Raw genomic sequence first — 27,955 nt, 5'->3', positions numbered from 1 at the left:
TGTTATTTTCTCAAACATAATTTCGAGATCAGTTTCAGCGTGTCAAGCTTTTATTTTGAAAACTAAATATCCGTCTTTTTTTGCGGACATCTTGGAAATTATGTAGCCCCACCAAACATGGTTTCTGCCTTCACACACTGCGTTGTTTGGAAAGTTCGCTGTGTCGAGAGCTGCTGCTAGCTTCGTCAACGCGAGGTAACTATTGGTTATATTATGGAGCCGGTGGTGGCACTTTTCAGGCTTACGGTCGTCCCCGCTAAAATCTACAGCTTTAAAAGTACTTCAGAGTGAACATGGCGGAAGCCGTATGGCTCAGTTAAACGGGCTCTGTGTTCAGTTGTTTAGCTAGCTGTTAGCTAATGTTTAGCTAGTGGTTGCTAGCGCCGTATCTAAGCGGATAACCAGCGTAGCGACGAGGGTTTGACAGTCCGGGCAGGTGACCCTGGTGGCGGCTACACAACCAGCGGCGGTGGCTAGCTAACGTACAGCTTTATGTACTGAACACAGTCCTCTTGACTGATGTTAGCCACGTTAGCTAGCTCTCTAGTTAGTTTTCTAGATATTTTCTAGATATTTCTATAACTTATTTCTATATTTATATAACCTGGCTAGCTCCCTGGTTGGTTTTCTAGATATCTAGATGTTCCTGTTATCTTATCTAGCGCGATAACGTGGCAAGGTAACCGCGCCAGTTCCCTAGTTAGTAAGATAACTAAGGTACTTGTTTACTAAGGCCATATTGGTGTTTTATGAGACAAGTCATTTCCTTTACAATAACGTTCAAACATCTCGGATGGTTATATTTGCAAGCCTGAAGATCCATTTTAGTAGCGTTTGTTGGCCGACTAAAGTCAGTCAAGACAGGTGAAAACTTCAGTTTAATGTTTGAGGGTTGAGTTGGTTTTACCAAGTTGCTATTACGTGATATATATATATATATATATATATATATATATATATATATATATATATATATATATATATATACATGAGTTTTATTTACTGCTGTTATTTTAAGATGATTACTTGGCGAACGCTTCTCTTCTGTGTGAATGTAAAGTCAACTAAATTGCCACCTGCAGTTTCATTACAATTTGCAGTTCCCCGTTTGCCTACTTTGTTTATTCTTAAGTGGTAAACAACACAAACAAGAATAAACAACCCCGTTCAAACGTGCTCGCATCATTAATGATGTTATTAACAAGGGTTCATTTGCATCAGCTACGTTATAAAGCATTACAACTTGTTTCTGTGATCAGTTTGATATGTAGCAAGATTTCTAACAACCCCATAATGTTGCTGCCTTCAGTCCACCTTCAGTGTCTCCTGAAATGCTTGAACTGTTTCATTCTCTTTTTGAGAAAACACTAAATTTGGTCACTAATGAAGTCACATGGAAATGAATTTATATTATAAGCTTAGGATCATATGGTGCCTGTGGTGTTCCAGAGATATGTATAGTATGTGGTCCTTCCTCTTCATTCTCATGATGGACTGTCAGGATGTGGGGAATAAGAATAGCCCACTTCCTAAAACACCCAATAGTGTTTTTTTTACGTGTTTTTCGTTTTTGTACTTTTTGTGGCTATTTCATTTCTTGTTCATTTTGGAAAATCGGAAAGGAAAAATAATATTTTTTGTTGATTACATATGCTTCAGCTTACAAGAATATGCTCCATTTAACATCTTATGGCTCATTAATGAAGAAACAGTGGGAATGAGTTATTCTGTGCTGGTGCAGAGTTGCCAAAAAAACGTAATACAGCTAAACTGTATTGAGAGAATTATGAATGAATGTTACTAGTTCTCTTCTTCATTGGGTAAGTCTTTTTTGGTTTTAATGCTGCAAATCACTAAATGTCTCTACTTAGAATTTGGAGACTATTTAGGAAAATTGCAGTCAAGCACTAGTCAGTGTTCCTGTACTAAAAAAAACAAGTTTGACCAGATAGAGGGAGAGCAAACAATGGATAACACAATGTAGACGAATGAAAAACAACAAAAATGTATAATAATAATAAACAAAGATTATTGTTGTGGTCCATCCAGCATGCACAATAGACTGCAGGTGCATAAAGCAAAAAAAAAAAAAATCAGAATAAAAATAGAGTCGAAGCAATATTTCCTGCACACCAAAAATCCAGTCAGACACAATCTGAGCAAACATTTCATCTTCTTGCAATTATCAGTGCTCACAAGGCAACCATCTCAAACTGCTCTCATTTTTAAGACCCAAACAAATTGCCCACACCTGTGTCGGTTCTGCTGAGGCCTTCTTAAAGTGACAGTACAACAGCAAAATGATTTGTTCATTGGCACAGACAAAAACCAAATAGAACATTGTACATAATACATTGATCAAAACCAGCATGTTTTACAGAAAATATTCAGATTAAGACCCTCATTCGCCTTTGGATGATTAAATGATGATTAAAATTCCCAAATCCAAAAGACCTCTCCTAATAATTTTTGTCCCCGATCTCCCTGTGTGTAAAAGATTAACTTTTCACAAACTGGGAATGAGGGGTACAATTGTAACGGGGAACATTATCTTGGACATTGAAGAGCGTTGCAGAGGCAAACGAAACGGGTGTATCGAGCACCAATTTGTCTCCAAAAAACTTTTAGCATAGAAAAGACACAGAGAGGAGGATCTTTAAAAAGATTTCACAGATGGACATCTGCATTTATAAAATATGCCAGTGACTGACGATATTCTTAGTTTCCTGTCTAGAGACACTGGACATGGATTTAAAAATCCATGTAAGAAAATGTACTTTATTTGACCACGTTCTAGTGTCTGAGGTGATGAGGCACATATCTTCTTTAGAGCATGGTGGCAGTTCTGTGGACACCAACAGACACATTTGGTTCCTTGTATAGAATCTGGGTTCAAGCCTCAAAATCAGCTTTATCTGAACAAAAACGTTGGAGTCTTGTAAATAAAGCAGGCTACATTTTAATGGGACTTTGTGTACACATCATGAGTAAACACAACAAAGTCTTACAGTTCATATACAGTGAGAAGAGTTCAAAATCCTCTTGTGAACCTGTAAATTACAAACCAACCATCAATATGCCTTTTGAATAAAATTATGATTTCTAAAAAGGGATTATCGAAAGCGTTCCGTCAAATAGCCCAAATAGAGATTTGCATAGTCAGGATTCAGTCACTGTAGTAACACTGCCTTCTTCCTGTCTATAGTATAGTAATAATAACAATAATGTTATTACATTTTTATAGTGCCTTAACAATTCACAGGTCTTGTTACAACAAAGAAAAAAAACAGACTGTGGCCATGGTGAGAGTGTGGAGGGTTCCAGGGTGTGGGGACCATGGTACTGAAGACTACCTCCCAAGGTGGGATGGCTGGAGACCTGAGGCAGCGAGTGTTAGTGTTGGAGTAGGGTGAAGAGCTCCCTGGGGGCGAGGAGCTCACTGGGCTAAATGGGAGCAAGGCTTTGCAGCTTTATAGCGGACGGCACTGGTAGCCAGTGGAGCCGAGCTAATGTGAGCTGAATACTTGGTACAGATGAGCACTGTAGTCGCAGAGTTCTGAATATACTATAACATTTGAGAAGACTTTACATGGAGACCAGTCAAGTGGGAGTTACAATGATCAGTGAGACATCGGAGTTCATGCATCTTTGTCAGTAAAGGGCGAAGACTAACAGTCTTATGTAAGTGAGAGACAGCCGTCTTGGCGAGGGATTTAATATGTAGATCAAAATGAAATGTTTGGTCAAGTCAAACAAAAAAAAAAGTGATGACGGGAACAGGCTTAACAAGCACACACTCAGTACGAACTGGGTCATTAGACGATTTAGCCTAGATAATGAAGACTTGGGGTCAACCCCAGTTTATTAGTATTTAGGCTGAGAAAATTACTTTACATCTCAATATAGTCAGTTAGTTTGTTGGGAGGGACGTCTAAGGAGGATCTGTACTGAGGCTTAATGGCTTAATTTATCTGCATCATTTCAAGAATAGCAAACAGTTCTCTTCAAGCTCACAAGAAGCTCTAACTTTGATTAAGGTGCAAACATAATCTTACATTTTAGTTAAGGAAATATAAAATATATCATGTGTGTAGTCCACAATTGGCTATCAAAAGAGCAAAAGTCATGCGATAAGCAAATTTAATGCAACCAACAATCTGTCTCAAAGGCGTCACAGCTAAACATGTCTAAGTATCCATGATTTCAGCTCCACAAAGCTTTGGGTGTCGAAGGGCCACCAACATGAGTGTTTTCATCCCATAGTTTCACACATTTGCTCCCATTCCACAGGCTGGTTATGTCTCACATGCTGGAATGCATTTGCCGTGCTGCTGCTTTCGTGTCGAAACTGATCTTTTTATTCAATATCCAACTTCTCATATCTGTACCTATTGCATGTAAGTGATGTTTCCACCTTCCCTTGCTGTGAGCTCAGTACTCTGAAGTAATGCCTCTATATCTTGGCATGTTTTTTGTGGTGTGCGTGTATGTCTGCGTGATGCGGGTATGTGGGGCAGACGGCATTTAACTTATTTTTCATCCCTGAAAATCATGAAAAGTGATATTCAACAATAAAATGTGTACGATTACTCTCTGTCTCAATTACGAAATTGAAAGCTGTATTAAAACAATAATTTGAATTAACCCAATAATGCAAGAAAATTATCCATCATAAGAACAGGTTAAAAAAAAGCAAATATTTTATTCATTGGTGGGGCTTATGTATTACTAGGTTTAGGGTTACAGCTATCAATAGCACTAATAAATTGTGTTGGGTTATTTGTTTCTTATGATAGCTGTGCTATGAATCATTTTTTCATTCTTCAAATGTACTAAATAATAGTGAAATATTGTTTAGCAATCATTGTGAAGAAAAAGTCTGTTTTGTAGCTTTGAGAACCCAGTACACCTTTCTAATAACTCAGCACTGTTTCGTCTTCAACCTTTTCCACACCACGTTATACAGCACAACCCTAGTTGTTAAGATTTGCGAAGCAATAGCTTACATTGTCTGCATTTTATGCCTTTTTTATATACTTATAGAGATTTGCCATGGGGTTTTGGCGATCTCCCATGTATACTGCAAATGATCTCATTAGTCTTGTCACATCTATTTCAGTGTGTTGCTTCCAAAGGAATGGAGCAGGCATGTCTGTGATAGACTTCTTTTACACCCAATGCTTCTAAATCGGTGATCTAATCTTGTTTGTGGTGAAAGGACCAGCTCATGAACAGGCTGGAGATTACTGACTCGTCGTCTCGGCAGTAGGTACAACACCTTGGTAGAATCGACAAATCTGGGATCATGTCAGATCCGTGCCCTGAACTTGCAGACAGGTTACTTTATGGAAATATTGAACATATTAATTTCATCCGAACAGTGTGGCATTAGGGGAGCGTTCCAAAAGCCGCAGCTTGTGTTGAGATGCAAGTTAATGGCAATTTGCTGAAATCTTGGCACGGTTTAGCACATGCAGCTGGAGTAACAGTCTTAGTTGGGCTTACACTGTCAGAGCAGATTTTCTGGACACCAACCAAAATGATTTTCAATACAACCAGCGATTGAATAAAATACTGGGAAGACTAGGGTTACGTGTCTCAAAGGCTGACTAATACGTCTGACTACAACCTACTTAGAGGCTGCATGCTGCAATGGAAATTTGCCTATTATCATAGGCCATGTTCATAAAATAGGCTAATATAACCAGATCCTGCTTCGTGTGCAGGCTTCCTGGTGTTATCTCATTTACAATGAGAAGAATAAGAATTCACAAGTGACTAATCAGCTATATGTGTGCTGACTAATCCAAGTGTAGTTTTGCCAGAGAATGTACATGCTGCTATTGTTTATCCAAGGCAGAAGAACTAAAAACGTGAACTTTATGAGAGGCAGAATGTACATTTTCTTTTCTTTCTTTTTTTTCCCCCCGCTCATAGCTGGTCTGTTTTAATGTCGCCGTTTCATTTAGTTTTTCTTTGTTTGAAGATGAAGTAGCATTAAAAATTCGTTTTGTTTTAGAAACCGTCCTTAGACCGCGGAACCCTCTAATGTCTCGTGACATGCGGCCCGTGAACACGGCTCTGTTGTAGCCGGCTGTCCCGTTTCCTGCTCTGTCATGCTCTCTGGTCTTATGAGAACCGGATGACACATTTCTGGATCGTTTACAGTCAAAATGCACTTCATGGAAAGCTTCCTCTCATGTCCGTGCATTACCCGTCTCAGCTGATAATAGGATCGATTTAGACTGGGTTTTGGTTTACACTCAGACGTCCATAATCATAAGTTTTCTTTCAGCCGGTCAAATGTTGGTTCCAGCCTGAATGTGTAGCAATGTATGACCTGTTTGGATGGGTCAAATGTGGTCTATTGGGCAAAGGTAACAATTCACTGATAAGTTGTAAAGGACATTGGACTTGGAAGGTGTAGCGAGGTTATTTTAGGTCATTTTCAGCATGTGTGGATACCTGGGTCTAATCGATTGAGATTTTATGTGACTCTTTATTGGAGGATATAGGAAGCTTAAGATTTTAACATTGTATTTTATGCTGTTGTCTTCCAGCCCTTGTACAGTAGATCCATATTGATTATTACAGGTTACTTGTTGTGATGTCATTGTTGAACATTGGCAAATTATAATCTAAAATCTTAGAGAGGACTCTAAATTGCTTAAAAACTATCCAAGTCCCTAAAAATGTTTTCAGTGTCTAGCCCTGTGTAAAATTAACCAAATTAGTTGTATGTTTTAATGTCTTGTGAGTTCATGATTAAGAACATCTTGTGCACACAGGCAGTGAAGTGTGAATTGCAACGATGTAGTGTCATCTGCGAGGCACGGTACCTTCAGACAAGGGTATGAGGTGGACTTCGACCACTCCGTGTCCCGTTGTTGAGACATTTGGCGTGTGAAGCAAGACCAGACGCCTGTGAGAGGTGGAGAGAACGGCGTCGAGCAGAACTGACGGACTGCAAGTGCAGCTTTAGCATAAGCACTTAATCTCCCCCTTCTCACTGCCTTCACTCTTACAAGAGTCTTTAGGTTTCTTAAGAGAGGGGGGTGGTGGTCCCTAAGTTTGTATCATTTTTTTCTCTTAGCTGTTATGAAACACAGTGGTGCTGGAATTAGATTCATTACCTGCCTTCATATATAAAGTCTTTTAAAAATGGGTTGTACAGAAGTTGATCTGTAAACGTACAGATGTGTTGTGTATGTTTAGTGAAATACTGGAAACTATTCATGATGCAGTTCTTCTTTTTTTCCCTGGAAAAAGGCTGATTGTAGTTCTAGCAGCTTTTGTCGTCTGGGAGATGTGTGTGAGAGGTGGTTTTAGTCACTCTTGCAGGAAGACATGACTTGGGCCCAGGGCTCTGCTGGGACTTCACTGCCATGTAAACGTCCTACAGTAACCTCCCTCCCCCTGTTTTCTCTCCCTCCCTCCCTCCCTCTCCCTCTCTCTCATTACCTCTCTTTACCTCTGTTTCTCTATCTCTCTACCTTTCTCCCTCCCTCTGTCTCTCCCTCCCTTTTTCTTTCTCTCTCCCTCTCTCTCCCTGTCTTCCACTTTCTTTTTCTCTTTCTCTTTTTTCCTCTTCCAGTATCCTGCTGAAGCTCTGCTCTGGTGCATGACCCACACAATTTTTTCTCTATTTTTTTTTTCCTCTCTTCTCCTTTGCTGTGACTCTTTTTTTACTCTTCTTCTGTTTTTCCTCTTTCTCTCTTTGTCTGTCATTTTCTTTGTCCTCACCAGGCAGGACAGAAAAAAGGTTTTCTCCGGAGTGCAGTTTCCTCTGACGGTGTCCAGAGTGTTGGAGAGAATAACATCATGGCCTGCTAGCAACACACAGACCAAGATGGACAGACAATAACAGAGAGTACTCCAGTACTCCAGGGGTACGTCTCAGTCCTGCTCACAATGCCACTGAAGAGCAGCTCACACACACACACACATGCACCTGAGTACATATATGGGTGAATTCAAAGCATGGGGCTAGTAATATTACTTCTTTAATTACCCACTTTCCCATCAGTCCCTGTTGCTTATACAGCTGCCTTCTGTATACAAAAAGAGGCTAAAATTTGCAGTGTTGCTCTAGAATCAAATTTCCAAGTTGCAGATCGGGGTTTTTCTCCATGCTGTAACTGATTCTGTAGCAATAGCCCTTGTGCTTTGTGCCTGTACACTCTTGCACTTGTTCCGTGTTAACTTTGTACCTTACCTCGCACATGTACTTTGTTCTACACACTTGTAGAACCGTACAATTAAAATAAGCTTAAACCGAGAGGAAGCAGGCCCAACTGGAACATGGAACTGTTGAGTATTCTGACGGCCCAACTCAGGAATAGCAAAAAACAAAAACATGTTTATCCAGAACTGGTTTTTGCACTTATGTTTCACATTAAAAAGGACATTTTTGTTTTTCACATTCTCGTGCTTAGCAAGGCGGAGTTCAGTGTTTTTGTTTTTGAACGTTACACTGCCTATGCAGAGCATCCTGATGGACTGAGCGGCGGCAGAGAAAAAGCGCTCAGACCTTAAGAAGCGGAGATGCTTTTCAGATTTAGTTAGGAGAGCTGGCAAGCTGTTTAAGAATGCACATTAGTATAGGATTACAACTGAAATGCTAAAGATTTCGTTAAAGAAGCAGGCGAGATCCTTGGTTATGTGGAAAGTTCCTGCTGTAGTCAGGGAAATCCTGACTACATTCGTCTTGCATCGCACCACTAATGCCAAGAATGGCAACCTGCGCTTCTTTACAGAGGCGCCATTGTGGACGCCTCATATCCTCTTTGCGCGAGTGCTACAAACTACTTCCTCCTTGCAGTGGATCTCGTGTGAGGCTGTGATGAAAAACACCTGAAAAGTAACCTAGAAATGGGGATCGATAACTGTTCCCCGTTTTAATCTCGGTTTGTCGTTGGGCGTGTATCAGCTCTTGAACGGCAATACGGTGCGTGTCCGTGCACGTTGAGCTGTCTCACTACTGTAAGAGAAAAGCAGCGAGCCGAAATCACACTCATCAGGCACCAGGATTTATTGAATACAAATAACAAATTACTCCCTTGCCTAAGTTAGTTGAAGGATTGCATGAAGCCAATTTACCACTTAGACAAATGAGTGTGCCGCACGTATCATTAGTTTAGTCAAACACGTGCTGCAGGATGGATTTTTAAGCGTACACACTCTTCCATAGGGCTAGGTGGAGCAGTAACACTGTCCCTTGAAGCAAATTTACTGTCATCTATTATTAAGCACATCACTTGGGAGAACTTCTGTGTGACACTGCTTAAGAAATTACTTGGGCATATTCCTTTATTTATCAGTGAGTTTTCTCCCACATGTTCTGAATCATCAGATTCTAGATTTCACTGCTGGTGTACTTCCCCTGATCAATTTGTTACCATATTTAAAGCAATAGCAGTTCTGTAGTCAGCAAAAAAAAAAAAAAAAAAGTTAATTTTAGGTATTTCCTAGTTTTCATTTCCCATTTACCCACAGGGCGTTGGTTTGACAGGCTGACTTGGTTGAAAATGTGCTGTCTCACTGACGTTTAAATATGGAGGGAAGGTTTTGCTTACTACTGTGCAGCTGTGAATAGATTCCCACGGTCCAGGAAGAGTAGCTGTGCTGCAAGGGTCCTGTTTTTCAATTAAAAGTTACTCGTGTTTATTGAACCGTAGTCTCTCTGGTCATCCTAGTTTTGCTTTCTCGTGGAGCCTCTATTAGTTTTCAATCAATAGCAAAGCTTTTATGAGAACGTGACTGCTTTTCAGAGACGTGTTGGCAGATTAGAGAGGATTTGCTTCAGAAAAAAAAAATCATTCTGTTTAGTACATTTAGATATTTTAGCTTTTGGAGTTGAAGAATCAGTTGGCTTAAATTTGTGCTTAAATAAAAGGCATGTCTATTATATCTGAAGTTTCAGGTTATTATAGAGATATGTTACATTAAGCAATGCTGTGTTTTGCAATGAACCTTTAAAACTTATATATAGGTTAAATATTAGTACTAAGGCAAACGTGTCACTCAGTCGGGCATGAGGTTCTATTCCCTGTTTTCTGAGATGGTGTGTAGACATGTGGCCCTTTCTGTGTTTCCCAGGGACAGTGTTGGTCCGTTATGACAAGCTGCCGTGCGGAAGATGACCACACTTTCTGCGACTGATATCAGCGATGTTAGTCATGGTAAGGGTTTCGGTTGCTGTAACTGTGACATGAACTCTTGATATCAACTGATGTAAATGCTGTGTGTGTGTGTGTGTGTGTGTGTGTGTGTGTGTGTGTGTGTGTGTGTGTGTGAATGAGTGCATGAAAGTATTGCTTGCAAAAACTATGACCTTGTCAGGGTTTTTTGCTTTTTTTCTGCTTTTCGTGTGTGTGTGTGTGTGTAGGGGAGAGTCTGGCCTGTGTCAGTGAGGAGGGTTCTTCGGCAGCAGAAGTGAAACATGAGGTTCATGCATCTCCCAGTCAGACACCTTCATTCTCCAGTTCTCCAAATGAACTGACTGACACGTTGGCCATGGAACCCAACGACATCAAGCTGGATCCTTCCAACCACACACCTGCTCCAGGTATGAAGGCCTGTGGGCTCTAGGCTGGAGCCTCCGGGTACTTATCAGTTTTTGTACAGGGCCTCTAACAGCTTGGATATTGTTGATGTTTTGGATTTTCCTGTACATCTTGATGTAATGAGGTTTTTGCTACCACATGGGAGAAGGTGTGTTTATGTGGTTGTGAATGTTAATGGATATGCGTGTCATAAACTGAAGAGTGATCTCTTACAACGAGGGAACTGGCTTTACTAGTTCAGCGTCTTATGTCCTCTCACATATGGGAACGTTTCTGTTGAATTTATGCGTATGAAAAACTTCTTAATTTAATGCATAATAATTGGGTGGTAGAGTTTGATTGTAGTTTTTTTTTTTTTTTTTTTTTACTTACGCAGTTATTAGTGGCTCGATATTAGGTACAGCCATCCATACATCCCATAATACATTCAAGAAGTGTATCAACAGACATGCAAAATTTGATATCCACCCACCCTATTCATCACCGATCACTAATCATGTTTCTGATCACATCACTAATCTTTCTTGGATATTAATTTGGCACGGGGACCGTTGCGAGCATAATATTAACCCTGGCATGAAGCTGCCATAGTTGGCACGGCCACTTTGGGTTTGCGCAGAGGTAATCTGACAATACACAGCCATGCTGTGACCTTACATTCCTATACTTTTTTAGAGTGGCTCACCATTTTGAACGGGGCACCTGAGATGTTAAAATGAAGATGGAATGTGTGCCACTCATTTTCTGTGTTCTTGTTACATTTCTGTAGCTGAGGCTTGTTATCAGCAGTAAGAACTTAACACTATCTGGACTGTACTGGGTTTTTTTTTCCCCATTTTGTTCTTATTGAACCCTGTAAAAGAAAAACGTATTTCCTCATGGTATTTATCATAATTAGAAAAAAATTAACCATTTAATATATCAAAATGTTTCCTTTTTTCTTCATTGCTATCTTCTCAACTTGGATTTGGTCGTCTTTAGAGATATGAATAAGGCACAGAAACAAAGTGTCCGATGTACAGGTCTGCGGTAATGTCCGATGTACAGGTCTGCGGTAATGTCCGATGTACAGGTCTGCGGTAATGTCCGATGTACAGGTCTGCGGTAATGTCCGATGTACAGGTCTGCGGTAATGTCCGATGTACAGGTCTGCGGTAATGTCCGATGTACAGGTCTGCGGTAATGTCCGATGTACAGGTCTGCGGTAATGTCCGATGTACAGGTCTGCGGTAATGTTGACTGGCAGTCACAGGAACACCAGCTCTGGACAACAGATTTTGCGTGGTTACACTACAAAAGTGCTTTTACAAATCAGCTGCCCTTCAGCATAAACAAACAGCCAAACTGAAACAAATGGTACTGCCCAGTGAGGTGTTCTGTTAACACATGAGCTTGAAGCACCTGCTATATCTCGGGGAAATCGAAATCATTTTTCTTAGGTCCTGCATAAGGATCATTAACCTGAGAGAAAGAGGACCGTCCGATTAGCTCCTGACTCTGTGTGTGGGTGTGTGTGGGCGTGTGTGGGCGTGCCCTGCAGAAGGCCTGCCGGTGAAGCGGAAGAAAGGCCCCGCCCCCAAGATGCTGGGCAACGAGGTGTGCAGCGTGTGTGGCGACAAGGCCTCCGGCTTCCACTACAACGTGCTGAGCTGCGAGGGCTGCAAGGGCTTCTTCAGGCGCAGCGTCATCAAGGGCGCGCAGTACGTGTGCAAGAACTCCGGCCGCTGCGAGATGGACATGTACATGCGCCGCAAGTGCCAGCAGTGCCGTCTGCGCAAGTGCCGGGAGGCGGGCATGCTGGAGCAGTGTGAGTGGTGCCCCGCCCCCCGCCCCGCCTCCTTTACCCGTGTATTTATTGTGTTCTAAATACAAAGTTCAGTGTATTTAGTATTCTGTAGTTTGCCCTTTGGTGCGCAAATGCATTTTGAATCTCCCGCTCCCAAATTCTAAGCTCTCTCTCTCTCGCTCTTGCTCTCTGATTGCTCAATCACACACACACACACACACACACACACAGGTGTCCTATCGGAGGAGCAGATCCGGCTGAAGAAGATGAAGAAGCAGCACGAGGAAGAAGCGTGTCGCAGCTCGTCCGTGCCGACCCCCAGCCCAGCTCCCGAGGCCACGCCACTGGCCCCCGAGCAGCACGAGATGATCGAGAAGCTGGTGGCCATGCAGAAGCAGTGTAACAAACGCTCCTTCATCGACCGCCTTAAAGTCACTGTGAGCGGCTCGTCTGTTACGCCTCGTCGTGTCCTTTACATCATTCGTGTCGTGGTGTGTTAAGATGTTACTTACAAGTCACTCAGAGATATTTGTCTGGTCCAAGTGTTCTCTTCTTCTCTTTTTCTGTCTACACGTACGTACACACACACACACACACACACTCACACACACACACACACACTCACACACACACTGAAAACCCCTTATTCAACACACACCTTCTATTAAATACTAATGGATTTTAGTTGTAACTTTACAATTAAAACAAATCTTACCATGATATAGTAGTTCTGAGTCATGTATTTTAGTTCAGAGTCATACATTTTACTAAAAAGAAATGCTTTGAGGCTTTTTTAAAAACATTGTCATTTGTGGTGCCCTCATATGGTTGAAAAGGGCATTCCACAGATTTTAATAACACAATTATTTTTGCTTTGCTCCTTTACTACATTAAACATTCTCACTTCAGTTTTACGAGACAGACTGATTACTTATGCTGAGGTGATGTTTATTTGGTGTTTCTCTGTGGCGATTCAGCCGTGGCCCCAGAGCCAGGACCCGATGAACCGTGAGGTCCGGCAGCAGCGGTTCGCCCACTTCACCGAGCTGGCCATCATGTCCGTGCAGGAGATCGTCGACTTTGCCAAGCAGCTGCCTGGCTTCCTGGAGCTGACCCGCGAGGACCAGATCGCCCTGCTCAAGACCTCCACCATAGAGGTGTGTGTCCCAGCACCCCACCCCCTGCAGGGCTAATGTGGTCTGCTACGCTGCCGTGCCTGTTTGTAAACCCTGAGAACTGTTATATCTATATATTAGTTGGGAATGTTCTGCCTCCTAGTGGTGATGAAGGGTCACTGCCACAGTTACAGTTGAAGCGTTTTATTTACCTTCTTGTAGATCATGCTGCTAGAAACGTCGCGGCGGTACAACCCAGCGATAGAGAGCATCACTTTCCTTTCTCCAGACTTCAGCTACAACAAGGATGACTTTGCCAAAGCAGGTGCTTATGAAGATGTGGCAGTCCGATCCTTATGAATATGCTGTAGTCTGATTCCTATGAATGTGCTGTAGTCCAATCCTTATTAATATGTGGTACTCCAATTGTTATAAATATGCGGTGGTCCAATACTTTCTTTGTATGCATGCAACGTCTAAGCATTCAGAACGACTGTGTGGTCATTGCAGTAGGCTGGAGAATCCTGGCTTTAACGTGTTCTTAAAGGAGAATCCCACATCAGAAAGCAAGCAAGGCAGTTGCTCGGTCGTGCTTTTGCGTCCACTTCCCAGGTGCCCTGAAATGACCTCTGCCCCCCCCCCCCCCCCTCCCCCCCGCAGGCCTGCAATTTGAGTTCATCAACCCCATCTTTGAGTTCTCCAAGGGCATGAACGACCTACACCTGGACGAGGCCGAGTACGCACTGCTCATTGCTATCAACATCTTCTCCGCAGGTCAGTGTGACCCGCCGGGCCCCTGCACATGCGCGCACCGTCCCCTCAGCAGCTCCGGGGGGGTCAAGGGTCGGAACAGCGGAACCATGCTCCTGTTTATGAGCTGAAATGCAGGCTCTTGTTTCTTTTACGGGCAATAGTGTGATTGTGGATGCTGCCTGCCCAGACTGTGCTTCATTAAAATGAGCTTATCTTGGGGGCCCGTTCAGCAGTAATGCACAATAACACATTTTAACTGTGGTTGCAAGCTACAAGGTGGTAAACATTTCTTGATCACCGTAATGCATCAGCGGTTTGTCTGCCACATTTTTATTCAGGTCAGGTGCTCAGCACAGTGCTGTGTTTATAGATAAAATAAGCTTGAAATAGTCCAGAACCATTTTTAGTGGTGGCCTGAGGTTTGAGCTGCTAGTGAAACACAGCTGGACCTTCTCTCAGAGCCCAGCAGACTTTGCCTTCAAGGCACAGCCACACTTTTCTAAATGGAACCTTGTCAGTTGACATTAGTCTCAACCTCTCTCTCTCTCTCTCCGTCTCTCTCTCTCTCTCTTATTCTCTCGTGTTCTTGCTCTGTGTGTGTGTGTTCAGACCGACCCAACGTCCAGGATCATGATTTAGTGGAGAAGCTCCAACAGCCGTATGTAGATGCTCTGCACTCGTACATCAGGATAAAGAGACCCAATGTAAGTCATCATGAAGGCGAGACTCCCCCTGTCCTGAAGTCATGCTTTACTACCGCAAGCCCAGCAGTTTCTCTCATCCTCTTGCCTCTGTATCTGTTCCATGAGGCTGCATGGGCAATTTCACAGCAACAGGAAGGCAAATACTTCACATGTGTACAGTGTGTCCATCAGCATAAGGTGAAAAGCTCTAGTCTTCTCATCGTATAATCTTGCCATCTCTAATAGTATGTTTGATCGATAACCTGCAATCTTGGATTGGTTTTCTACTTTCCATATCCCATAAGGAGTTCTAATGCCATAAATACGGTTTATGATGAAACAAGTGTTTGATTCGGTCCACATCTTGCAACAATTAACGCTGAAACACTTGAGTGTAAAATGTCTGCACATAGTTCTTGTTGATATTAGAAGTGTATTCTAAGTGTATATTTCTAAAAATTATATTCTTGTTCAATAAATTTGTGTTCTGGTGGTGAGACAGCAATATGTTTTCTGTCAAACAATCTTTAGATCACTTCCTAAAAGTGAAGCAATCCCTAGCCAACTAAATCCCAGACGATGTTAATATGATCTCCTCTTACGGTGGAGATCTTAAGGTGGAGTCGCCTGTATGAGTACGAGATGTTTATGGAACTGTGAAAATATTCCAGTCTTCGTGCCTGTGTCACACTGACTGCAAGCATCTCTTCACCTTATGTTTGACAAAAATGCTATATATACATGGCAAATATTTGGCTTCCTGCTGCAATGACTTCTAGATGCACTGAAAATGTTTCTCACTACAACTGCACAACACACCCAGTTAAATACCCTATTTATGTGCTCTGTATGTATAATATATGTATATATATGAAAGTGCGTGCATGTATTGAGTTACAGTGTTTGGCTGATTGTGTATACACACACACACACACGTGTGTATGCAAGGCATCTGGGTGACCCTGCACTGTCCCGCCTGTCCTGCAGGATCACCTGATGTTCCCGCGCATGCTGATGAAGCTGGTGAGTCTGCGCACCCTCAGCAGCGTGCACTCGGAGCAGGTCTTCGCCCTCCGCCTGCAGGACAAAAAACTCCCCCCTCTGCTCTCTGAGATCTGGGACGTCCACGAGTGAGCCCCTCCCTCCCTCCCCCTGCCCCGCCCCTGGGGCGGAGTCATGCAGGATCAGGCCAGTATGGCTGAAGGGAGTGAGGACCAAGCGCACTACCTCTGTAACTGTCTTAGCCGTGAGGAGCCTGGTCTCACCTTCCTCTTTGCTCCCTCATGTGAAAGATACAGCGGTCAGTGGTCTGCTTCTTCAGACTGAGCTACCTATAGACTGCACGGCCAGGAGGCTAAGGGACAGATTACAGCCACGCCTGGGTAAATTGCATCGGCAGTACTGGCGTCTCCAGTCTAGGTGTCCTGGACCCAGTATCTTGCTCACTGGAAGAAATACTACAAAAGTCTTGTTCAAGGTGGTTGTCTGTTATTTTTCCTTCTGGTTTTTATTCTTATTTTTTTGTTCTGTGTACCAAAAGCTCTGAGCAGGTCTTGGCGATGTTTCCTAGTCTTCACTAAAATGATTATCATCGTGGTTATCTGATGAAGCATGGCTCTGTTTTTGTGTTTTACTTTTCCTCAGTAGCCACATTTCCACTGTTTTCCACAAAACTCGCCGGTGAATGACTCCAGAACCAAAGGGTTGTGATCCACACACCCAGGATTACAGTGCATTGTCCCCCCGGTTGTTATACACACGTCGCCTTAACAGGGCGAGTGGAGAGTCACGGTGTAAAGGTTTGTCTCTGCTTTGAGAATCCATCATCCCTGCATTCTAGGACCAAACACCTGTCATTTCAAACATGGCCAGGGAGTGGCGCTCTTTGGCCTATTTTACTTTAGCACTGGCTCTAAAGCCTCTTTTATCTCTGCACTGTTTTTTCTTCTGACCTAAATGTTGACATGAGCCCCTCTCATGCTGAGGAACTTAAGTGACCGTGCAGGAGCATGGTGGAAGCGAATTCTTCATTTCTAAACGAGACATCATCCAAATGTTTTTTTCATATTGTGTGGTGCAGAAGCTGTTGTGAGTTTATAGTTTTATAATTATGAAAGGGGCATCAGGGAAATTATTTTCCAAACATTCTAATACGGGCCAGTTGGTTCCAAGTGGTTATGGTGAAAATGTGACAAGTGTGAGGATTCTGAACTTGCTGATTGGTTGGGTATGCCAGAGAGCCTCTTCCGATTTGTGTTCCTGCTTAATGAAGTCATGTGTGTAGAACTTTTCCACTTTTAGTAGCTCCTCCTCTATTCACTGACGGAACAGAAGAAGCAAGCGTAGATATGTTGACTGTTTCTAAATCGCATGTTTGTAGTCAGTACGTAAAGTGAAGGAGATGGTGAACAAAAGGCAATCTGCTTCATAAACAAACAAACAAAAACAATCCAGGGAGTGACTTACAGGGATTGGCAGGAGTCACTGGACCTGTCAACATAAACCAGTGTGCTGCTCAGCTTACAAAAACTACTGTAGGGCTGCCATGGAAATAGGTGTGAATGCAACATATCATTGAAATAAGTGACTTTGTTTTACAAAGGCCCCTTTGTTTTACATCAGTTTAACCAATTAAAAAAAAAAAGATGTTAACCTAATTTCTTCCGTCACCATAAAACCTCAGTGTCCTGTCTTTGGTGGTAGTTGGATGCAACAGTACAAAAACAAACAAAACAAATAAAAACAGTATAGTATAGTGCGTCTTCCAGTCCAGGGGTTAGATATAACATTGTTGCTAAATAAGTTTTTCAGTGCTATATTACACACTCACATACACATTCGTGTGTAACTTTCTCTCTGAGCCTGTGCTGACAGTTACGCCCTCTGCGTTCCCCTCTGTCAACTATGGTTCTGTACACCTGCCGTACAACTTCTGCAGGGTAGGTCTATGTCAACCACTTTTTCATTCTAACTTCTTCAGTTCAGGTCTATTCTTGTGATATTTCAAGAATAAAAATTCCTTTATAATGGAGTTTCATCAGCAGAGTGTAATATCCACTTTCTGGCCTATTTTATTAGGGTGAACTGTCTGTCAGTTCCCCAAAACTCCAACACAGTATAGACTAGAGACTAATGTCAACTTGCTACTGTATAGTGGTGGCATTCAAATCATAGAAAGCACTTTATAGTGTGGAGAATGTGAACTTGGGGCTTGGATAAAACCAAACTGATGCAAATATGTCATGTGTGACCATACAAGACTATACAATATTTTGGCTGCTATAATATGTTATAATTGGGTGTGCCAACTAATATTATTTGGCTTCAGTAAAGACCAGTCACATGGTACAGTTTGATATCCCCTTCAGGAGTCAATAAAGTTGGGCAGTGACTTGAGTTCTGAGTAAGCCGAACACACAACTCTCACTAAGATTGTACTGGTATCGTTTGCATCTCTCATTGTAGCACTGAATTTAGCTTAGCAGTTGCAGTGTTTCTGGCTGGGGTTAACGTAATGAAATACGGATAAAATGTGTATGCTCGATTCTAGTAAGTTGCTCAGCTGTATATTGTACAAGTGAGTTTGTATGACCTGTTGATCTAACTCCTCCCACATTCAGTACATACATGTTGGTCATTATAGTATGTTCAAGCCCCACACACAGGACACATGATTAGTAGTATCAGTTTACATTTTGCATTAAATCAGTGTGCAATTGCAATGTTAAATCGCATTTTTTTCTTTCTTCAAATCTTCATTAATAAATGAGCTGGCTTTTAACAGAATGTTAACATACCAGGTGAGCATTTTAATACAAAGTTGACTGTAATGATGATAATTTATTTTTGATGCCCTGTTGGGTGAACATTTACTCTTTCTTAATCTGACCTCCTGTGGTGTGGTATCAAGTGGTGGTGACATAGAAATGCAACTTATGTTTTAACGCCTTAAGTCCTTGGATAAACTGCTTTATATGTATAAATTAAAATCTGACAAATTTTATTGTTCTGGCAGAGTTTATATATTTGTTTGTTGAAAAAAAAAATGTAGATGACTAAGCACCTCAACTATTCTTTATACAGAAATATATTGACCTGAAACATTGAACTTCTCATTGTCTGTCTTTTTATTCTTCTGCAGTTTAATAGATTGAGTTTACCTTGTAAATAAATTTATTGAAAATCATAAAAGCCTGTTCCATTATTACTTGTTCTATATATTTTTTTTTCTTTCAATTTTAGTTCAATTAATTTGAACTGAATTTGACCATTTGTCTATCCCCACCTACCCGTACCTGATCTATAGACTGTAATGACCAGCCCCCTCCAGCGGTAATGCGGAACTCTGCTCGCTCACAGCCGCCACTGGCGTTATGATGAGTAGGACAGGCTGCATATATCGAGACGACTCGAGCCTTTCTCCATCATTCACGGAGGAGGAGACGTCGATTCGGAGGTTTATTTTGCCGTAGGCACACGGTGTTGCGTGAGATGAAGGTCCACGGATGTACACCGACGTTTGGTTTGTGAAGAAAAAAAAGAAGCGGACACCAAAATATTCGGCTCTGGCATTTCGCACCAGGGGGCTAACGTCGCTGCCAACGCTAGCTCGCTAGCCAGTTACTGGAGGTCAGTGCCTGTAATGAGATATTTCTACACATATTCGGGGTCGTAGTTTATTAATAGTCGTGTCGTTAATGTGGCAGCTGGCTGTGGGGGTGAGGGCGACCTTCAAATATAAAGCAGAAAGTCTGCGTAGACGCCTAGCAAGGCGTACAGGATGGTGAGCGATGCTAATTCGTCGCGGGGACGCTGCCGTTTGATCCCCCGCTAACGTTATCTGGCCGCGGCGAGGCAGGTCCAATATGTCCACGACACTGTGTACGACTGTGTCACACGGGGCTTTATTTTTACTGTGAATGACCACGCACTCCGTGACATCCCACAGACGTACAAAATGCTCGAATGTCATCCGTCCACGAGTGGTTTGAGGCCAGGAGGGCGAGCGTTTCTCCTCAGGTAGGGCGAGCGTTTCTCCTCAGGTAGGGCGAGCGTTTCTCCTCAGGTAGGGCGAGCGTTTCTCCTCAGGTAAGGCGAGCGTAGCCGTGTAACCGCGTTAGTCGCTCGGGTGTTTCTACTCTGAGCCGTTACTCTCATGACAATGTCACGCCATCAGACGTCCCGGGAACACCTGAGGTATGTACGAGCTGCCAGGGGTGATTTTTATCACCTATTTGGGACGTTTCATGACAAAACAAGAACACTGTGGCATGCTAAGAAAGAGTGATTGTGGTGGGACAGGAATGTGCCCATCAGCCTAACCTACTAACCTAATATTGAGAGATTGTAATACAAGTGTTTGAGTTCTGCAAGATACAGCCCGTCATATGCAGTATATTATCAGTATATTACATTGATGTGCTGCTCTTCTTGTTGACAGTTATAAAATAAAGCACCTTTACATTTTTTCGGTTATCATTTTATGAACAAAATAACTAATCATTTGTGGCAGGGCATGTGTAGGCTAGCTGTGAATGAATTGTTGAATGAGTCGAGTGTATTCCCACTCATCCTTTGAGGAAAATGCAGTGCCAGCTAATCTTTTGGCAAAGGAATGATAAAGGACTTGTCTTTTTCCTGTCTTTTAGTGCTTTCGAAACAAGACACTTGCGTAGATAGTTTCCCTGACATAGCATAAATAAATTGTAAGGTGTTGCTGCTCACTTTGAGTTAAACAAGAAATGTAAGTTTGTACTTCATGCATCACAATATACACTCCATATACCAGTATGTTGAGTGCAGTTGTAGTACTGCTGAATAAAACCCCCATGTTAATCTGACCTGAGACTTAATGCTAAATAAAGTTGAAGGTCATGATCAAGTGCATCCTAATGTTTAGTTAGGAGTTTTGTGTGCAGTCCTTTTTAAGTTCAGCAGCCAATTAGTCCCAAGTGAGTTGGGAAATGAGTGCTTAACTCCATCTTGAGAGCTGTAATCGTGACCATCCATAAACCATTACTGGAAGATGACATGGTGCCATTTTCTCCTCTTCATTTTTTCTTCTGCAAAATAAGAGTTGCTTCCATTTTACTGTGTGCCATTGTGCCAGAAATTGAATAATACGCCAGCTTGTTAAAGGTAACGGAGGTTGGGTGGCTGACTGTAAACACTCACCACTCAGTGTATTGGAAACCAGGCTACCTTGTACTACATTCACTGCCCGATTCATTAGCATAGCAAACGCCGGTTGTGCATGGCAACAGATGGGCTGTAAAGACACTTGTACACCTACTAGTTCAGTGTTCAGAGTTGGCTGTGTATTACGTGGCTGGCGAGAGTAGGTGTTTCAAGCACAACTTCCTTCACTCACAAGGATTTTTACAAACACGAGAAGAAAAGGGTTGAGACCATATGCCTGTTGTAATGATATTTTGGGGGGGGGACAGCAATATGAAGATAAACGTTGAGTAACCGTGTCCAATCAACTGATTCCAACTTCTGTGTTTTCATACACATAAGCCTTAACTACTCTAACCTGTAGTAATTCATTAAGTTGATGGCACTGAAAGATTTCGTTAGTGCTACGTCATTATAGAGAGAAATAACCCATAAGATGGATGAAGTGTGTGTGCAGGAAATCATCATGCCCTATCAAGCTTTTGCCTTGCTTGTCATGTCCTTCCTTCAGCTTATGTCTCCTTCAGCATCTCTGTCACAATCATGTTGGTGATTGCCGGCCTACTGCTAAGCGATTTGGGTTCATGATATGTGCGAATAAGTGGCCATAGCCTGCTCTAAGCTCTCATCGCAGTGGGGAACTCTTCCTCTCCAGGGTGTCTTTGCACATGAATACATTTGAGTACCTGTGTTTTTTTTTTCTTTTTAACCTCTCATTTATTGGCATATTCATGTCTCGTCTTGCTCTTCAATCTCTTTTCTGGTCTCTCTGGCTGTTGGACACTCCCTTGACAGGGCTCTAGACTAACTTTTTGCACTGGTTGCACTGGTGCGCTAACTTTTTTTTTCTTAGGTGCACCAACACAAAAGTTAGGTGCACCCGAATTTTTCGACTGCATCACATAGTTTTAGTCTTAGGCTCTGTTTGAAATAGACTACTACATACTGGATAATGCATACTGGACTCGGTATATACTGGATACTGCATACTGGTCCTCGTAGTAGTATGCAGTACAGTTTCCAGTATGCCGCAAAGCATACTACGGGGTCACGTGAACGTAGCGTTGCATGATGGGATGCAGTACACCACGAAGATGGCTCTGTTCGCGTACTTGAATATTTTGCGGAAGTAGTAGGTCATCCGGGTATGTTTAGCGTACTGGAAATTTTCATTTTGGTCACATACTGCATACGGCATACTGATTTGGGGCTCGATCAGTATGCCAGTAGTATGTAGTAGGCTATTTCGAACACAGCCTCTGTCTTTTGACTAAAATGTAATTTAGTTTTAGTCATAAGTTAGTCATTGGAGTTGTTTTTAGTTTTAGTTGACTAATTATTATCATTAGAATTTAGTTGTCTAAAATATAAATTATAATACTATAAATATAATTAAATAATAAAATTATATACACTTGCTCAAAGTGAAATGTATTAACCAGTTAAATATTAATGTTAACCAGATAAAATATTATCGTTTGTATATACAAAAACAGATTTCCAAACAACGTTATTGACCTGAACTTATATTTATTGAGCATAACAATAACAAAACATTGATGACCAGTAGGCCCGCTTTACCTGAAAACATATGGAGTTTGTTATGAACAATGCATATTACATTCTATATAAAACTGGTTGCCGTAAAAACAGCAATGCCATAGCCTGCAGATGTCGTTTCATTTGTCGTATTTTTCCCGACGTCGTCGTTCCACATGGTTTAAACACCGACTTGTTTTTCTCGAAGTCAAAGGAGAAATGTGTCCATATATCGCCTCTTATCTTTCTCCCTGCTGACCTTGTCAAGTTAACTTCGAGTTGAATTTCATGAATTTCAGGAGGGATGGGAAGACGTTAGTTCTGATTGGACGGTTACCCGGTTTGTCTCGCCTCTCCGTGTACGCTAGAGTAGTTTACGGTTGGATCTCTTATTAACTTATCCCTACCTTTCACTAAACTAAATCAGATCTGATTGGATGTCGTCGCAGGCCAATATTTTCGTCTCGTTTTTATTCGTTGACGAAAATGTCCATTAATTTAGTCATAGTTTTTAACTCTTCGTATAGTTTTTACTTAGTTTTCGTCATGAAAAAAGGTTCGTTTTTCGTTATTCGTCAACGAAATTAACACTGGTCTGTTGAACCACAGGGACCACAGAGACTTTTTCCCGTCGAACAGCTAGTCACACCGGTGCGACCTCCGATTTTTTTAGTCGCACCATTGAGAAATTATGTCACGCGTGCGACCAAATTGGTCGCACTCTAGAGCCCTGCTTGAGAACCGAGGTCTGTCAGGGAGAGTACATATGGTTTGTTTGTGCCAAGAGATGTTGTTCATATTTAATGCACAGTTTCTGGTTATGCAGACCCTCCAGAAAGTCGCGATGTTGCGATTTGCAACTTCAACGCAACTTCAAGGAAACACCGCGAATTCAGGGCGGTGTTGCAACTTCAGCCAATCAACGCAACTTTCCCGCAAATTTGACCAATCACTGATGTCGTCTTGATGTGACGTCGACAAACTCCCGCCTTACTTCCGTATATACGTTCAAGAGGAGCAGACTGAAAGCAGCATGAGCGACGAAAATAACGGCAAAAAGATCGGGAAAAGCAGTATCCCGGTACACTACATGAAAGCGGGGATAAACTGTCCAGATCCGACCCGCGAATTGATTATCTATGCCCCCCTGGATGATATTTAATTACTATTAGAACCGGCCCGCAGGCCACAGCCGTCCGATGGTGTTTTGCATGCACAAACACTACATTCCCCAAAATGCAACGGTAGCCCGCGAAGTCACTGCAGCGCACACAAGCGGCGAGGGTCTGAGAAAAAGTTTATAAGTTTAAACTTTAAACTGAGATAAAGTTTAAAGTCAGAGATAAAGTTTATTTATCTCTGATCCATATCTATGAGTTACTAGTTCGCTCTGGCGCCAACCACTGGCGATCCATCTCGATATAATACTTCATTTGTGTCCATTTTACAGGCCGCCCGTAACAACTTATGTTCGCTAACCCCGCCCCCCCGTCAACAATTAATGTTCGTCACCCCCTCCAGGTTCAAATCTCACTCCAAGCGATCTTGAAAAGTTGGCAACCCTGAATAAATAGGTAAATAGATAATTAAAATGGACTACTAAATAGAGGAAACCATACAACATTTACTCCCTATTGTAATGTACTCACAAAAAAGCAAAAACACACCGCAACTTCCATCGCAATTTTTTTGAAAAACAGCCGCAACATCAAACATTTTAGCCCACAACAATCACAAAAAAGGCCCGCGAAATCCTGGTGGGACTGGTTATGGCAGTCAAGTTCTGAGGGGCTTGAAGAGATCTTGCACTGTATAATAGAGACCGAAGCGCAATAATGATTGCTACTGAATCCCATTTGCCCCTCAAATGGAGGTCAATAAATAAAAAAAATTTTGCACTAGTATGCTATAGCACCAGGGACACAGACTTGTAGCCTGCTACACTGCTAAATCACAATTAGATTTTCCACAGGCACCTTATTGATTGGGCCCAGCGTGCTGAAGGAGTCTCTGTTTGGTGCTAGTATTGTGAGGTCAGAGCTGTTCAGGGATCTGCCGTTGAGAGCATTTGGGTTGGTTGTCACTAATATCTTCAGGAAATGCTTAGTACTCCTGGTTTCTTCATTATCATTGAACGTGCCTTGTCCTTTACCAAGATGGTGTCCTTACAGCCCTAGGAAATATGGCTGAGTCCTGTTTGAATGTAGCTGGGAGGTTTCCAATGTGCACATGTGCTGCTAGGGGGTGGGTTGGCCATTGGCAACCATGCATTTACTCTCCACATAAATTACCCTACGTGATGAATCATTTAAAACCCTCAGAGAAACAACTCCATTGTGGCGGGGGTGAAAGGCTCAGGCTGTTGTTTTTGCTGTGCATGCCTATTAAAAAAAAGTAATCCAAATGACTGATCTGCTTTTTAAAGTGACTGGCAACCTAAAATTGGAATTGGACAGCTTTTTATAGCTTAACAAATTCATGCATTTAGATAAGAGTTGTTTAATAATAACCCTTCAAACAATGCGTTTAAAATGTAAAATCACTCCAGAGTACAAACCTTTCAAGTGCCAGTAGTAGGTGTGCAGGCTGAATGTTTCAAGTCTTTGTGGAATGTGGTAAAGAACATGTCCCGGGGCCTTATTTTGATTGAGGTTGTTTCAGGGCGAGAAATGGGAATCAACGTAAGACATTTTTGCTCTCAGTAGATTTGAGTTTACTTGGCTGATTCTGAATTTTGTGTGAAGTGTGCGTGTGTAACTGTTTTGATTTTTCTTTTTTTTCCTAAGAATTGTAAATGACGATATACAAAACCATTTTTGTTCAGCTTTTCTTTTACTAGACATGTTTTTCATCTCAACATAAAATTGGGCATTAGGTATGTTCTATGATAAATCATTTCTTTTCACAAACCTCCAAATAATGTTTTTTACTTTTCCATATGAAAACAAGTGCAAAAGGTAATATAAACAAAAACATAGAGGTGCTTTTCTGTTGTCGACAACATGTAGACCTAGCTGAGTCTGATGTTCATGTTTGGCTGTGTTAGTGATGCTTTCACCCTCGTGTAATTGTGACCGCTTATATGAGACTGATCGGCCAGTCACCAGTTATGGCTGATCAACAGATGATACTGGTTCCTGACCAATGGATCTGTGCATTTCTACATACATTAGATTACCCTTCCTCTGCAAGTCCAAAGTCATGCTAGGCTATTCTCCTGCATTTGAAGTCATTGATAATGTCATATGTATTTGAATTCTTGGTTTTTGTTGAATTAAGATGCAAGTAGATGAATAAAAAAGTATGGTAATATAAAACCTGTGGTAAAAGGCTTTAGATTTGTTTTGCGGTGGGCTGTCGAACATTCCTTGTGTTTGAGAAAGGCAGACTCCCTCACTAACCTCACCATACTCCATAGATCCTGACGTTGATGCTTTGTCAGAAGGGATCCTTTTTAAGTGGCTAATATTGGTGGCTCCTAGAGCCTTTTAAGATTATATTCATTCAGCACACCTCTGTACCAGTCACCTGGCAGTGAGCTGGTAACATGTCATGTTGACCTTTGAGCCCAGGAGCTCAAGTAGAGCCTCTAATTCCACTACATCCCAGAATGCCTGAGATATTGAAGGCTGTGGGTGTGAAACCAGGCATTAGTCATATTTCAGGTGTGTGTGTGTGTCTTGACACAGAAGAGCTTACGTCTTCAGGGCTTCAAATCTTGACGATCATTCCATGTCACAACACTAAGGTTTTTATAAGGTTCTTTTTATTGAATAAGTATTCCTTGTTTGAAAATAATTGGTCCCTGGTCTGAAATTTAGGACCTTTTCATGTATTTAGTTTGTTTTCTGTCTTCTTATTTTAAAATAGTTTTGATTGTTTTTTATTTGGTTATATTGCACAGAAGGTCAGTCATTTCCCCCTTAAGTTTGCTAGTTTCTTCTGTCAGTTTAACCTATATATCATAATTTGAGATTGAACGAAAAAAACCATATACTACACATATGTAATATGTTTGAGACATATTTGAACCTGAGAATGAATTGCTGTATTAAATGTACAAAAAACTTATTTCCTTCATACTCAGTTTTTATTTCCACACATTGCTTCACCGATGGCTTTGATACCACCATCTTGGTGACTAATGACACTACCATTTAAAGCATCATCTCTCCAGCCAGTTGGTATTTAACGATTTTGTATTTTGCCTTTAAAGTCTTATACACATCGTCATAAATGAAATATTATTCCAGTAGTGTTTGTAGACATTGCTCTTGATGCTATTGAATTAGTCGTTTATGCTGATTAGCCATACAGATCTCATACTGTATCCAGTCAAAGGTGTGTTTGTGTGTTAGAGAGACAAACTTGAGAATGAGAGAGAAGTTGTTTGTGTTTCTGGGTGGAGCAACAAAGGTTTCTTGGGATTATTTGCTCACTGTGGCTATAATTTGAAGTGCAGTGTCGGTGCAGCAGGTCTGTGGAGAGTGCTTGCTAGACACTAAACAAGCTATCAGCTGTGTGCAAGTGAAAGAAGCTTCTTAGGCAAACAGCTTTTATTAATGAAGGAAATGGCCCAATGGGAAACGACGCAGAGAAAGAAGAGCAGTCAAAACACAAACTCAAACCTTATGTGTAAGAGCAGAATTGCTACCTGAACACAACCGAATGCAAGTTTCCAAAAGGATTTGGAATATGGTATCTGATAAAAGATGAGCCATGCTTAGGCAAACTGATTTAACTCATTTAACCTCTGCTCAGTCCTAATAGTAAGGTGTCTCCAGTACAAGGCAACAATGAAGGCTTGACCTGCTGCAATCTGTAGTAATAAGACACACTTCCTACGCTATTTATACTCGTACCTCTGGTTGATATGGGTGAAGGGTCTGAAACCTGATGGTCTCCACTCTGTGCCCGGCCATTTTGAAGCCATTTCATTTTAAATCTAAAGTGCTGTAGACTAGAAAAAGCTTAGTCTGAATATTTTTAAAGCTGACGTCTAGACACATCTCTCATTTCTGTTTAATGGCTGGTGTAGTGGTGCACTGTGGATTGAGCTGTTTGTTGGGCTACAGTTATCTTCTGATTGAAATTTGCTCTTTTCTCAGCTCACGATTGGCCAGGAGCCATTTGTTGTCCTCCTATCTGGATGGCGATTGGGTCCCTCGTATTGTCTCTTCGAAAATAGCAGGCGCAGATGCGCTGGTAGAGAAAAGCAGGTTGGGTTTCCACAGTGACAGAATGGAATCTCATTATCCTGTGGCTGATTGTAGTGCTCGAGGACCGGGCACGTAGTGATCGACATGCGAGATGTGACATGATTTGCACCCATCAAAC

General features: G+C 41.8%; 2 protein-coding genes across 2 annotated transcripts in view; both read left to right on the top strand.

The window, feature by feature from the left end:
- The first annotated feature begins 97 nt into the window (after positions 1 to 97).
- Positions 98 to 19,010, top strand: nr1h3 (nuclear receptor subfamily 1, group H, member 3). The gene is made up of 12 exons (XM_076998106.1): positions 98 to 195; positions 7,595 to 7,617; positions 7,747 to 7,889; positions 10,099 to 10,181; positions 10,388 to 10,567; positions 12,106 to 12,372; positions 12,583 to 12,788; positions 13,329 to 13,508; positions 13,689 to 13,791; positions 14,127 to 14,240; positions 14,829 to 14,923; positions 15,890 to 19,010. Exons 4-12 carry the CDS (start codon positions 10,139 to 10,141, stop codon positions 16,034 to 16,036), a joined length of 1,335 nt encoding a protein of 444 aa, XP_076854221.1. The 5' UTR covers positions 98 to 195; positions 7,595 to 7,617; positions 7,747 to 7,889; positions 10,099 to 10,138; the 3' UTR covers positions 16,037 to 19,010.
- Positions 19,011 to 19,246: 236 nt separating this feature from the next.
- madd (MAP-kinase activating death domain) overlaps positions 19,247 to 27,955 on the top strand; it is a 52,390-nt gene continuing 43,681 nt past the window's right edge. Inside the window, 1 exon segment of the mRNA XM_076998050.1 lies at positions 19,247 to 19,531. The gene's annotated coding sequence lies outside the window, so the exon portion shown is untranslated.

Source organism: Brachyhypopomus gauderio, chromosome 1 (genome assembly GCF_052324685.1).
Source record: "Brachyhypopomus gauderio isolate BG-103 chromosome 1, BGAUD_0.2, whole genome shotgun sequence".
Taxonomy (NCBI): domain Eukaryota; kingdom Metazoa; phylum Chordata; class Actinopteri; order Gymnotiformes; family Hypopomidae; genus Brachyhypopomus; species Brachyhypopomus gauderio.
The sequence above is the reverse complement of the archived record's forward strand: the minus strand, read 5'-3'. Positions and strand labels throughout refer to the sequence as shown.

What these genes read in the sequence shown, in the direction of transcription:
- nr1h3 (XM_076998106.1), top strand. Translation starts at nt 10,139, where the DNA reads ATGACCACACTTTCTGCGACTGATATCAGCGATGTTAGTCATG. An exon ending in TATCAGCGATGTTAGTCATG is followed by an intron (nt 10,182 to 10,387) that starts GTAAGGGTTTCG and finishes GTGTGTGTGTAG; the next exon opens with GGGAGAGTCTGGCCTGTGTC. An exon ending in TCGACCGCCTTAAAGTCACT is followed by an intron (nt 12,789 to 13,328) that starts GTGAGCGGCTCG and finishes GTGGCGATTCAG; the next exon opens with CCGTGGCCCCAGAGCCAGGA.